The sequence below is a fragment of the Equus caballus genome, chromosome 19, assembly GCF_041296265.1.
Source record: "Equus caballus isolate H_3958 breed thoroughbred chromosome 19, TB-T2T, whole genome shotgun sequence".
Taxonomy (NCBI): Eukaryota; Metazoa; Chordata; class Mammalia; order Perissodactyla; family Equidae; genus Equus; species Equus caballus.
Window position 1 is genome coordinate 635574 of NC_091702.1, and position 14275 is coordinate 649848.

At 44.7% G+C, this 14275-nt stretch overlaps 1 protein-coding gene across 50 annotated transcripts in view; it reads left to right on the top strand.

The window, feature by feature from the left end:
* Positions 1 to 14275, top strand: part of LOC138919032 (ATP-binding cassette sub-family D member 2-like) — a 333145-nt gene that overhangs the window by 14935 nt on the left and 303935 nt on the right. For all 50 annotated transcript variants that reach the window (XM_070242944.1, XM_070242945.1, XM_070242959.1 and 47 more), the window contains exons 5-7: positions 1528 to 1649; positions 5000 to 5168; positions 5906 to 6000. In XM_070242944.1, the coding sequence (XP_070099045.1) occupies positions 1528 to 1649; positions 5000 to 5168; positions 5906 to 6000 (386 nt within the window). The remainder of the gene's footprint in view (positions 1 to 1527; positions 1650 to 4999; positions 5169 to 5905; positions 6001 to 14275) is intronic.

Consider the following 14275-nt stretch of genomic DNA (forward strand, 5'->3'; position numbering starts at 1 on the left):
TCTTCTCTCTCCTACCAAACTGTAGGCTCCCTAAGGAAAGAGTCTGAAAATCACATTTATCCTTGCATGTCCTATAGCACCTTGCCTAATTTCTTGCATATCTAGGTGTTCAGTAAATATCTGCTGAGTGCATTTTACCTTATATTATGCGTGGATCTCTTTCAAACCCAGCTGAGCTGTCTGTGAGCAAGTAAATATGAAATTATCTGGTAGTCATAATAGGGCATAAGTTAAATATTTGCACTGATATGGAGAAAAAAAACCTTTGCACTGAGATAAGTCAGAGAACAATAAATATCAAAGTTAGACTATGACTATCTATATCACTCTAATTTCTTCATTAATTTTCAGCTTTTAATTTAGAACTTTGGAAATAATCTATAGACGGGCCAGATAGAGACTCAAATTGTTGGAAAGATTAAAATAATGACTTGGAGAGAACAATTTTGAAGAATGAGACTAAATTAAATAGATATGCGATAATAACTAGAGAAAATAATAACAGCTAACATTTAGAGAACTTATTATAGGCCATAGATTAGACTAACACTTCATTTGTATTTCACCTTAAAACAACTCTTTGAGATAGAATTGTTTGAGATAGTATTATTGTCTCCCTCATTTACAAATGAGAAAATAGGCATGGAGAGGATAAGTGGCAAGTTCTACTTACCTTACTACCTGCCAATAAGTAGTAAAGCCTGGATTCAAACCTAGTCTGACTCCTCTTAACTGTAATTCTGCATTGACAGTAATTTAGGATGTTCATTCATCTATCCATCCCATCCGTGCATCCATGCATCCATTCAATACACATTAAGGAGTACTATGTGCTGGAGACTCTGCTGAGTACTAGGAATAAAGAATAAAACACACATTCTTGACCCTTAAGAAACTTAAAGTCCATTGGAAAGGCCAGCAAAAGTTTCCAGGGAAACCTTTACTAAAGAGTTAACTCTTGAAGAAAGAGCTAGACAAAGAAGGAAGAGAAGTATATTGAAGTCAGAAGAAATCATGTATGCAAATAGCAGAGGATAAATAGAGTGTTGCATGTTTGGGCTGCCGCTAGACTGTAGAGTGAGGGTTGGTTGAAACAGGTAGACAGAGGCTGGATTATGAGGGTCAGCTAACTTGCATTTCTATTAAAGGAACTACACTAGAAATATTTGCTTGTATTCCTATTAGTAGTATTTTATTGACCAAATCCATAGTATTTGATTGCCTAGCTGTAATAAGGGCAGGGAGTTGAATTTGGAAAAAGTTAAAAGAATGCTAAGTGAAAATAGTCATAATTCCTATAGACTTACTTTTGTTCCAAGTCTCCTTCTAAAAAAATAATGAAACAAAAGAAAGCTTTAAATAAAATCTCGTACAAATATTGTATTTTCAATAATTCATTAAATTTCTAAGAAATTGCTGGTACTAATGAAAAATTTACATGTGGTTGTTTTGGCCATAATTTCATCTGTATAAAATAAAACATTTAGTTACTTGAAAAAACTCAATAGTTTTGTAGTTTGCTTTTAGATCTAGAGGATGGCCCCAAACAAGCTATGGTTAGTGAACGGACAGAAGCCTTTACTACTGCTCGAACTTTATTGGCCTCTGGAGCTGATGCTATTGAAAGGATTATGTCTTCATACAAAGAGGTACTTGCATTTCTCATCATCAATTTGATTAAAATAAGATATATGAAAATCAAGCAAAATGTAAATTACAAGATATACTTAGTATTTTGGAAACATTTTTCTCTACCAAACATTGCTAAGAGTAAGGCAGCCCTCCCAAGTATATTGCTGCTAATAACCTTTAATTTTTACACTTTCAATTATAACTCCTCTTTTTCTGTCTATAGTATGATGTATTTGTTTTTAATTAAAAAAAAAACCCACACCCCTAGGTGTGGATTCTGGAGCCAGAGTGCCTAAATTTAAATTCTTGCTCCAGTATTTACAAATTATATGAACTTACTCAAATTCCTTAACCTGTCTGTGTCTGTTTCATCATCTGTGAAATAAGGATAATGATAGCATTGACTTTGTAGGGTTGTTGTGAGTTAATACATGTAGAATGTTTAAAACAATACATATTAAGCAGTCACTAAATGTTAGCCAATAATATTACTTATATACCTTGCAAACTTTTACTCATCCTTCCTGACAAGTCAAGCCTCACCAACCACCTCTAAAACCCTCTTGTGATTCCACCTTCTTTCCGCCTTCGTTGCAGAGTCTGGCTCTACCTTCTCTGTGTTCACAGTACACCTGGTGCTTTACCACATTGTAATTGACTATCCCCTGCACCAGGCCCTGAGTGGAAAGCAGGAACTGTCTTACTCAGCTTTACATTCTTAATATCCATTTTAATGCTTGGAATGTTGTACGTGGTCAATAAATACTTGCTGAAAGAATGGTAATGACCTGCAAATATCACAGTGTTAAGACTGGAAATCATTTTATTCAGTTCAGATGTTACATAATATTCCCATGGACAGACATTCTCACTATTAATTACTCTTGTGGCTTTTGTATCAATATAAATTGCCAGAGCATCTTTATAAATTTAGCTGCCTATTAAATAAGCCTCGAATAAGCCATATAAAAGAGTTACAAAGTTTGTGATTTACCCACAAAACTTTTCAGTCTCATTCAACAACTGATTTCTTGAATTGGGTTAAAAAAATAAAAGTAAAACCAGTTGTTTAGGGCCACGTACCAAACCAACTCAATTTTAAAAAATTTTTCAAATAGTAATTTTGATAATCTGAAGACACAGTTTTGAGGATAGGTTTTTTGATTAATAAATTACTTATTAAAATTAAATGACAAATCAAAATTTTGGCCATCTCACATTAAAATACTTTGGTATCTAAGTCACAGAAAGAATATCAATTAGTTTTTCTACATTGTCTCCGACACAAAAACTGATTGCATTTTGCTTTATTTTGGCTGACTGTGCTTTGAATCACAGAATGTTCACTTCTAAAGAATCTTATTGCTGCTATGACAGCACATGAAAGCATCATGCATTCTCTGCTAGCTCCAGAGGGAGCAAGGGTCCTTTTTAGAGTTAGAGTTCAAGGGCAAACCCCCTGTCTTATATCCCAAAGTAATTTGTCCACAGTCACATTCTCAGGTTTTTTCAGACACTCTTGGCCCGCTCCACCCTGACTCCTGGTCTACTAACTCCTTGCCTCCTGCTTTTCTTTAATTGACCTCTACATTTGGTTTTGGACTTTTTATTTTTTTATGCAAATATATTTAGCCAGGTTTCTTTTGAATCCATATTTTGTTAATCCTTAGCTCTGTTTTCCTCTGCTTGAGAACTCAGGAGATTTTTGTGGATAACATTTGAGAAATTACCCTTTAAATAGCTATAACATTAACATATAGAAATGCGATACTAATCCAGCTACAGACCTCTCACACAGTAGAAACACGGTAGAAAGCTTTTGACAGTAATATGCACTCTTTTACTGCTTGTTTTGCACACACAAAAATCTTACACAAATGTCAGCATTGTTGTATTATTCCACAATTTATTGTTTAAGAGACATTTACTAGTGACCTGCCTCGCTTACTGGTTCCAGTTTCCTAGTAAACATTTCTGTAAGGGAATGGTTTTTGTGCTTTCCTTTTCACTGAGAAAGATGGTCTTGACAGGAGATGAGTCACCTTTCACAGTACCCTGACAACAAGGTGTTCTTTTAATAGAAAAACAGCAGGAGATTCAGCCTAAATTGGATCACTGGCAGGATAGGAGCAAGGTACCACTCTATTGAGCCTTATGGACTAAAGCAGAGATTTATCTCATCTTATCTTTAATCTCACCTAGAAAACAGTCATATTTAATGTTTTTCTTTGGGCATATAAATCATGTTTGGCTTGAAAAGAAGCTGAATTGTGGAATTTGGACTGAAAAGGAGTTGAAGATTTACATTGAGCTCACTCCCAATTTTGGTATCCTCTAGCAGGGATATTTTCTCTGCCAAGCTTAGGAATTTTGACAATCAATTTGACTCAGAAGCATTCATTTCTAATAAGAAAAATATGTATTTTTCTTCTATTTAAACCCTATTTTAAATTGAAAAAAGATATCAAAATAAAGGATCATAATTTCATTGAATGAACTTAAGCTTTTCACAAAATTTCTAATTTTCTGGAAATGAAATCTGTCATTTGAACGAGTCAAATCAGAAATTTGACTAAAGATTTATTTATTTATGAAGATTTTATTTTTTCCTTTTTCTGCCCAAAGCCCCCCGTACATAGTTGTGTATTTTCAGTTGTGGGTCCTTCTAGTTGTGCTATGTGGAACGCTGCCTCAGCATGGCTTCATGAGCAGTGCCGTGTCTGTGCCCAGGATTCCAACTGGTGAACCCTAGGCCGCTGAAGCAGAGCGTACAAACTTAACCACTCGGCCCCGGGGCTGGCCCCAAAAGATTTGTTTTTTTTAAGATCGGTACCTGAGCCAACATCTGCTGCCAATCTTTTTTTTCCCTTCTCTCCAAAGCCCCCCAGTACACAGTGTATATTCTAGTTGTAGGTCCTTCTGGTTCTGCTATGTGCGATGCTACCTCAGCACGACTTGATGAGCGGTGCTAGGTCTGCACCCAGGATCCAAACCGGCAAAACCCTGGGCCGCTGAAGTGGAGCGTGAAAACTTAACCACTTGGCCGTGGGGCCAGCCCCTTGACCAAAGATTTTTAAGTCTCACTAATATTCTGAAATCTTTACATTTTGTTTTTAACCGTGACTTGAATGAATAATTTTTTATGTGTTTTATAATCCCAATCAAACTTACATTGACACGTTGCTATGTTGCTCTCTTGAGAAACTTTTTACCGTTACTTGTTTTAGTTATCAGATATGTTATTTATTTTTCATGTATAATAAAATAGGATCTTTAATATTAAATCAAAAAGCTTATATGATTGCATATTTTTTTAAGTCTGTCTTGAGTATATTAACTCTATTTTATTTCTCTGTGTTGGTTTTAGATCACTGAATTAGCAGGCTATACTGCTCGAGTGTACAATATGTTTTGGGTCTTTGATGAAGTGAAAAGAGGCATTTATAAGAGAACTGCTGTCATGCAAGAGTCTGAAAACCATAGCAAGAATGGAGCTAACATAGAATTATCCCTCAGTGATACGTTGGAAATCAAAGGTATTAGACTCAAATTTTTTTGTATTTTTCCTGTATTTAAGTGTTTATCAACAGAACTAAAGTTTTTTAGAAGCTAGTCTTTAACAGATAAAAGAAACCAACATTTATTTATTTAAATAGTTATTCCTAAACTTAGTATTGCAGTGTGAGGAGTGGTGACTAACATTACCATTAAAAAAAAATTGTTACCTTTATTTAGAACAAAATTTCTAGAATTATTTTTGGAAACTGCACATATGGCAGAATGAATTGTTTGCTTTTAAAAATCAAATAACAGAATTAGAACTAATGTCATATTGTTCTTCATCATCCTATGTTTTTAAACTTATTTGGTTATCATATTTTTAAAAATTATATATAAATGTCTTAATTCCCTTTCTGGGGCACCGTGTTTTTTCTGTAAGAAAAGTTAATTTAGAGAAACAAGTAGTTGTAAAGAGTATGGCTGGGTTATATCAGATAGAGTTTAGCTTTGCTCTCATTATGATGTTGACATTAGGTTATTGGTAAGTAATGTTTCTGAGAAAGATTTTCCAAGTAGATGTGTCAAAACGTCCAAATTTACGTTAAACTTTTCTTTAGATATAGATATCTATATTTCACTTGGTTTTCTGATTTGTTACTGTGAATTATCTTTATAACGAATTTATCTATGTTGCATTATACTTTAAGTTATTTACGTAGTTAAGAATAACGTGTGATAACTTTTGTAACTTAAGTCGTTCCTTAACTTATAGGAGAAGTTATTGATGTGGATCATGGAATTATTTGCGAAAATGTTCCCATACATACACCAACGGGAGAAGTGGTGGCTTCCAGGCTAAACTTCAAAGTAAGATGATATTCAAAAATCTTCTGATTGTTGCCATCACACTAATAAAAAACAACACAGAATTCATGTACATTTGTTAAATACATGGAGGAGCATATGGAAAGGAGGGGAAATCAAGGAAGGTATGCACAGTGGCTGAATTACAAAAGCAGTTAATTCCTCAGAAAGCAGAAAGAAAGAGAAATTTGATGTCTACTGCTTTATTGCCAGGTTGAAAATTAAAATTACAGTTCACTGAGAGCCTATACAAGGTTCCCAAACGGTTTTTCACACTGCGTTTTCCCTCACCTGAAAAAACAGGCCAAGAGATTGTGACGATCCATAATTAGCGTTTTAATCCATTTGGCAGGACTCAGTGTTTTTCACGTTCTGTGATACTGGGATCTGCGTCTTCACTGTCATGTGTTAAACCTTTAAGTCTTGTCCAAAAGTCATGTCATTACCTAGAGAATCCTTCTGTGAATTCCAGGCAGGTTGCCATCTTTCTGCTTCCGCCTCCTCTCCTCACCTTTACAATGGGGAGAATAACGGTAACCTGCCTTTTGGATGTGAGGATCAAATGAGACAGTTGGTGCAAAGCAGTCGGCGCAGGATCTGGCACAAAGTGAAGCCTTCAATAAATTATGATTACAGTAGTTTTGACTTCCCTCCAGTCGGAATATCGTTGAGTTGAAGTTAGTGGCTATGTCACAGCTGTGTCTCAGGCTGGTGTCTGCCGCCCTGAGCCAAGCCGTAAAAATCCCTAGAATAACTTTGCAAAAGCCTGTTAGCCTCTTGAGGCTCCTACACTTCTTTATTTTATTTTGTTTTATTTTGTTTTATTTTACTTTATTGCAGTGACAGTGGATTCTAACATCACGTAGCTTTCCAGAGGTACGTTGTAATACATTTCGAATTCTGTGTAGATTACGTCGTGTTCACCGCCCAAAAACTAATTATAGTCCGTCACCTCACATGTGAGCCTCATCGCCCCTTTGGCTCTCTCCCCTCCCCCCCTTCCCCTACGGTAACCACCAATCCAATCTCCGTTGCTCTGTGCGTGTTCGTCATTGTTTTTATCATGTACTCATGAGTGAGATCACACGGTGTTTGACTTTCTCCCTCTGATTTATTTCACTTCGCATAATACCCTCAAGGTCCATCCACGTTGTCACAAATGGCCGGATCTCATCGTTTCTTAGGGCCGAGTAGCATTCCATTGTGTATACACACCACATCTTCTCTGTCCATACTTCCCTTGATGGGCACCTAGGTTGCTTCCAAGTTTTGGCTGTTGTGAATAATGCTGCAGTGAACCTAGGGGTGCATGTGTCTTTCTGCATTGGTGTTTTCCAGTTCTTTGGATAAATACCCAGCAGTGGGCTAGCTGGATCATACATATGGTAGATGTATTCTTAGTTTTCTGAGGATACTCCATACGGCTTTCCATGGTGGCTGCACCAGTCTGCACTCCCACCAGCAGTGTAGGAGAGTTCCCTTCTCTCCACATCCTCTCCGACACTTGTCTCCTGTCTTGTTAATTAGAGCCATTCTGACCAGAGGAAGGTGACCTCTCCTTGTAGTTTTGATTTGCCTTCCTCTGATCGCTAATGATGTTGAGCCCCTTTCCATATGCCTGTTGGCCACCCGTATACCTTCTTTGGAGAAGTCACTGCTCAGATCTTTTGCCCGTCTTTTTAATCGGGTTGTTGATTTTTTGTTGTTGTTGAGCTGTCGGAGTTCTTTCTGTGTTTTGGATATAAACCCCTTATCCGATATATGGTTTGCAAGTATCTTCTCCCAGTTGTTAGGTTGTGTTTTGGTTTTGTGGATGGTTTCCTTTGCCGTGCAGAAGATTTTTTTTCACTTTGATGTAGTCCCGTTTGTTCATTTTGTACTGTGTTTCCATTGCCCAGTCAGACATGGTACTTGAAAGTAGGCTGCTAAGACTGCTGTCAAAGGGCATACTGCCTATGTTTTCTTCTAGACGTTGCATGGTTTCGGGTGTGGCATTGCAGTCAGACCCGAGGAGGCTGCAGTTCCCCGAGAGCGAGCGTGTGGGCGGGGCCCCAGCAGTTCTCCCAGGAGGGTGTCCCTGTCCCTGTCCGCAGTCCACCGCCTGAGGGGGGGGGGGTGGGGCGGGGCAGCGGCCAGGGAGCCTCTGGGCGGCGGCGCGCGCGCGCGCGCGCGGGGAGCGCGCACGGCTGCTGGGCCGCCGTCCGGGGAGGCGTCGGCCAGCCGCGCCTGCCTGCCCAGAGCCGAGCCCGGCGGAGTCCGGCCGCGCTCTGCTGCTCTCTCCTGGGCCGGGCTCGCCCGTTCCCCCGGCGTCCCTGGACGCCGCTCCGTGTCCCCGCTGCGCACAGCAGCCCGGGCCCTCCACAGCCACGGCCGCTAGCCTGAGGAGGCCCTCCTTCAGCTCCCGCTCTTCCTGCTCGCCGGACACGGACGACCAGGGCGCCTGCGAAGAGGATTCCATCTGGGAGAGGTACCTGGGGGCGTGGGCCTGGGGGCTGGTGGGAGGCGAGCGTGTCCCTGAGGAATAGGCTGGTGCGCCGAGAGGTGCCCGTCAGGCCGCGGGACAGCTGCGCGGCGCGGGCAGCGAGGGGGTCTCTTCGTGCGCTTCACGCGTTCGTGGAACGGGCGGTGTGTGCCGGGCACCTGCCCAGGGGCCAGCCTGGGGATGCGGTGCCCGGGAGTCGGGCGCTGAAGCGGCGCCCGTGGTCTTGGCTTCTTGGAAGGCCAGACGCGACGTCGGTAACGACACTGGTCTCGATGCGTTCTGAGGGGTGCAGGTCTCCCTCTTTTCGAGGCTACGTTCCGTTGGGGTTTTCACGAAGCCTGTCGTGGCCCTGAAGCTCAGGCCGGTTCAGGGGAAGTGGCCTGTGGAGGGCCGCATAATATTCGTGTGCAGAGCCAGTGCTTTCCAAAGGCCTTGACTGGGCAGAAGTCTACCTGTTAGGGGTGCAGTGGGGGCTGTCCGGGGAGCATTGTGAGCACAGGTGTGTGTCCCACACTTGAAAGTCTGGCAAAGAAAGCGTGAGGCTGGAGGGTGCTCCGTTCGTTCCCTCCTTCCACAGAAAGTCTGGAGAGTTGACTTTGGGACTTCCTTTCCTCGGGTCGGTGCGTGTTCAGTGGTCTGGACACTTGGTGGGCAAGACTGACAGGGTGTTTGACGTACTGGACCTCGCAGCCTAGTTGGAAAGGACAGATAGGCAGCAACTAATTACCTAGGAGATACGTAAAAGCCATTCTGTGTTGAGTGCTGAGAAATACGGCATTTACTGTTAGACTTTGTGACTTAGGCAGTGATGTTTAAGCTGAGAGCAGATGCCTAAAAGCAAAGGAGGACTTGTGCGGGAGAGCGTTGGGACAGGGCAAGGGAGGAGGATGGCCTGTCAGAGGAGCTGAAAGCATGCCCTGGAGACTGGGGCCGCGTAGGGACTGTAGGGTGGGGAAAACCAAACTTTTCGATTAAGGCTGGCGCTTTCTATAGGCTTTCGGAGACTAAGCGTGGTGATTCAGCACGTGGACTCTGGAGCCAGACTCTGTCACATGGGTCCTAGCTCTGCCACCTACGGGCTGTGTGAACTTGGGCAAGTTACTGTACCATTCTGTGTGTCAGTTTCCTGATCTGTAAAACGGGGATGATTATAACACACACTCCATAGGTGAGTGTAAAGGTTAGAGGCTATTTCATGTCCGTAAAGTACTTAGAGCAGTGTCTGGCCTTCAGTAGGCGTTAGTAGTGGTTGATTAAATAAATGGATAAATGCATACATAAGTATTCAAGGCTTGGAGGCTGTCCCTCGTGCAACGTGTGAACTGGAATGGATTACACCCGGCTTTGTTTCCTTTCCAGCTTGCAGTTGCTACTGACCGCATCTGTGGCACTGTGGAATTAGAAATAATCTCCCTCGACTTGGCTGCTCTTGGTAACAGAATCTAATGCTGTCCAGATTATCCCAGGGAAATAAAAGCCTTGTCAGTAGCCTAGTAGGGTCAGGCTTATTTAATAGGTATCGCTTATATTGGTTTGGCTGGTATTTGTTGGTAACTTTTTCTTGGCAAAGCTGCTCGGTTAAAAAAAGTAGATTAGCTGTAAAATAGTTCAGACCCAGGGAAAAGTAGAGAGTCGTGTAAGCAGAGCACGCCTTTCCTTGACTCTCTGTCGAGAGCTTTTGTGACTCCAGCCGCTCTCTGCCTCAGACGCGGTGCCCTCTGCGTGTGCAGTCATCTAAACCGTGCAGGGTCCGGAACCGTGGAGAATCTAAGGCAGTGCAGTCATGCTTTGCTTAACAGTGGGGCTAGGTTCTGAGGAGTGCGTCACGGTCAGGCAATCTCGTGAGCGTGCAAGCACCACGGAGTTCATAAACCTAGATGGCAGAGCCTCCTATACACCTTGGCTCTATGGGACTAATCTTTTGGGACCCCCGTTGTTGACTGAAACGTCCTGATGTAGCGCCTGACGGTACTTCCCAACTCCAAGGGCACGGGAGTGTAGCCTGTGGGGCTCTGTCAAAGAACGGAGACGCTCGAGGCCTACTCTGGACCCACTGACTCAGAATCTACTGGGATAGTTCCCGGCTTTAAAGACCAGCCATAGTCCTCATCTGCAGACATCTCCTCAACGGTTTTCCACACCGGGTTTTCCCTCACCTGAGAAAACAGGCCAAGAGATTGTGAGGATCCATAGTTAGTGTTTTAATCCATTTGGCAGGACTCAGTGTTTTTCACGTTCTGTGATACTGGGATCTGCGTCTTCACTGTCATGTGTTAAACCTTTAAGTCTTGTCCAAAAGTCATGTCATTACCTAGAGAATCCTTCTGTGAATTCCAGGCAGGTTGCCATCTTTCTGCTTCCGCCTCCTCTCCTCACCTTTACAATGGGGAGAATAACGGTAACCTACCTTTTGGATGTGAGGATTAAACGAGACAGTTGGTGCAAAGCAGTCGGCGCAGGATCTGGCACAAAGCGAAGCCTTCAATAAATTATGATTACAGTAGTTTTGACTTCCCTCCAGTCGGAATACAGTCGAGTTGAAGTTCGTGGCTATGTCACAGCTGTGTCTCAGGCTGGTGTCTGCCGCCCTGAGCCAAGCCGTAAAAATCCCTAGAATAACTTTGCAAAAGCCTGTTAGCCTCTTGAGGCTCCTACACTTCTTTATTTTATTTTGTTTTATTTTATTTTATTTTACTTTATTGCAGTGACAGTGGATTCTAACATCACGTAGCTTTCCAGAGGTACGTTGTAATACATTTCGAATTCTGTGTAGATTACGTCGTGTTCACCGCCCAAAAACTAATTATAGTCCGTCGCCTCACATGTGAGCCTCATCGCCCCTTCGGCTCTCTCCCCTCCCCCCCTCCCCCTACGGTAACCACCAATCCAATCTCCATTGCTCTGTGCGTGTTCGTCATTGTTTTTGTCATGTACTCATGAGTGAGATCACACGGTGTTTGACTTTCTCCCTCTGATTTATTTCACTTCGCATAATACCCTCAAGGTCCATCCACGTTGTCACAAATGGCCGGAGCTCATCGTTTCTTAGGGCCGAGTAGCATTCCATTGTGTATACACACCACATCTTCTCTGTCCATACTTCCCTTGATGGGCACCTAGGTTGCTTCCAAGTTTTGGCTGTTGTGAATAATGCTGCAGTGAACCTAGGGGTGCATGTGTCTTTCTGCATTGGTGTTTTCCAGTTCTTTGGATAAATACCCAGCAGTGGGCTAGCTGGATCATACATATGGTAGATGTATTCTTAGTTTTCTGAGGATACTCCATACGGCTTTCCATGGTGGCTGCACCAGTCTGCACTCCCACCAGCAGTGTAGGAGAGTTCCCTTCTCTCCACATCCTCTCCGACACTTGTCTCCTGTCTTGTTAATTAGAGCCATTCTGACCAGAGGAAGGTGACCTCTCCTTGTAGTTTTGATTTGCCTTCCTCTGATCGCTAATGATGTTGAGCCCCTTTCCATATGCCTGTTGGCCACCCGTATACCTTCTTTGGAGAAGTCACTGCTCAGATCTTTTGCCCGTCTTTTTAATCGGGTTGTTGATTTTTTGTTGTTGTTGAGCTGTCGGAGTTCTTTCTGTGTTTTGGATATAAACCCCTTATCCGATATATGGTTTGCAAGTATCTTCTCCCAGTTGTTAGGTTGTGTTTTGGTTTTGTGGATGGTTTCCTTTGCCGTGCAGAAGATTTTTTTTCACTTTGATGTAGTCCCGTTTGTTCATTTTGTACTGTGTTTCCATTGCCCAGTCAGACATGGTACTTGAAAGTAGGCTGCTAAGACTGCTGTCAAAGGGCATACTGCCTATGTTTTCTTCTAGACGTTGCATGGTTTCGGGTGTGGCATTGCAGTCAGACCCGAGGAGGCTGCAGTTCCCCGAGAGCGAGCGTGTGGGCGGGGCCCCAGCAGTTCTCCCAGGAGGGTGTCCCTGTCCCTGTCCGCAGTCCACCGCCTGAGGGGGGGGGGGTGGGGCGGGGCAGCGGCCAGGGAGCCTCTGGGCGGCGGCGCGCGCGCGCGCGCGCGGGGAGCGCGCACGGCTGCTGGGCCGCCGTCCGGGGAGGCGTCGGCCAGCCGCGCCTGCCTGCCCAGAGCCGAGCCCGGCGGAGTCCGGCCGCGCTCTGCTGCTCTCTCCTGGGCCGGGCTCGCCCGTTCCCCCGGCGTCCCTGGACGCCGCTCCGTGTCCCCGCTGCGCACAGCAGCCCGGGCCCTCCACAGCCACGGCCGCTAGCCTGAGGAGGCCCTCCTTCAGCTCCCGCTCTTCCTGCTCGCCGGACACGGACGACCAGGGCGCCTGCGAAGAGGATTCCATCTGGGAGAGGTACCTGGGGGCGTGGGCCTGGGGGCTGGTGGGAGGCGAGCGTGTCCCTGAGGAATAGGCTGGTGCGCCGAGAGGTGCCCGTCAGGCCGCGGGACAGCTGCGCGGCGCGGGCAGCGAGGGGGTCTCTTCGTGCGCTTCACGCGTTCGTGGAACGGGCGGTGTGTGCCGGGCACCTGCCCAGGGGCCAGCCTGGGGATGCGGTGCCCGGGAGTCGGGCGCTGAAGCGGCGCCCGTGGTCTTGGCTTCTTGGAAGGCCAGACGCGACGTCGGTAACGACACTGGTCTCGATGCGTTCTGAGGGGTGCAGGTCTCCCTCTTTTCGAGGCTACGTTCCGTTGGGGTTTTCACGAAGCCTGTCGTGGCCCTGAAGCTCAGGCCGGTTCAGGGGAAGTGGCCTGTGGAGGGCCGCATAATATTCGTGTGCAGAGCCAGTGCTTTCCAAAGGCCTTGACTGGGCAGAAGTCTACCTGTTAGGGGTGCAGTGGGGGCTGTCCGGGGAGCATTGTGAGCACAGGTGTGTGTCCCACACTTGAAAGTCTGGCAAAGAAAGCGTGAGGCTGGAGGGTGCTCCGTTCGTTCCCTCCTTCCACAGAAAGTCTGGAGAGTTGACTTTGGGACTTCCTTTCCTCGGGTCGGTGCGTGTTCAGTGGTCTGGACACTTGGTGGGCAAGACTGACAGGGTGTTTGACGTACTGGACCTCGCAGCCTAGTTGGAAAGGACAGATAGGCAGCAACTAATTACCTAGGAGATACGTAAAAGCCATTCTGTGTTGAGTGCTGAGAAATACGGCATTTACTGTTAGACTTTGTGACTTAGGCAGTGATGTTTAAGCTGAGAGCAGATGCCTAAAAGCAAAGGAGGACTTGTGCGGGAGAGCGTTGGGACAGGGCAAGGGAGGAGGATGGCCTGTCAGAGGAGCTGAAAGCATGCCCTGGAGACTGGGGCCGCGTAGGGACTGTAGGGTGGGGAAAACCAAACTTTTCGATTAAGGCTGGCGCTTTCTATAGGCTTTCGGAGACTAAGCGTGGTGATTCAGCACGTGGACTCTGGAGCCAGACTCTGTCACATGGGTCCTAGCTCTGCCACCTACGGGCTGTGTGAACTTGGGCAAGTTACTGTACCATTCTGTGTGTCAGTTTCCTGATCTGTAAAACGGGGATGATTATAACACACACTCCATAGGTGAGTGTAAAGGTTAGAGGCTATTTCATGTCCGTAAAGTACTTAGAGCAGTGTCTGGCCTTCAGTAGGCGTTAGTAGTGGTTGATTAAATAAATGGATAAATGCATACATAAGTATTCAAGGCTTGGAGGCTGTCCCTCGTGCAACGTGTGAACTGGAATGGATTACACCCGGCTTTGTTTCCTTTCCAGCTTGCAGTTGCTACTGACCGCATCTGTGGCACTGTGGAATTAGAAATAATCTCCCTCGACTTGGCTGCTCTTGGTAACAGAATCTAATGC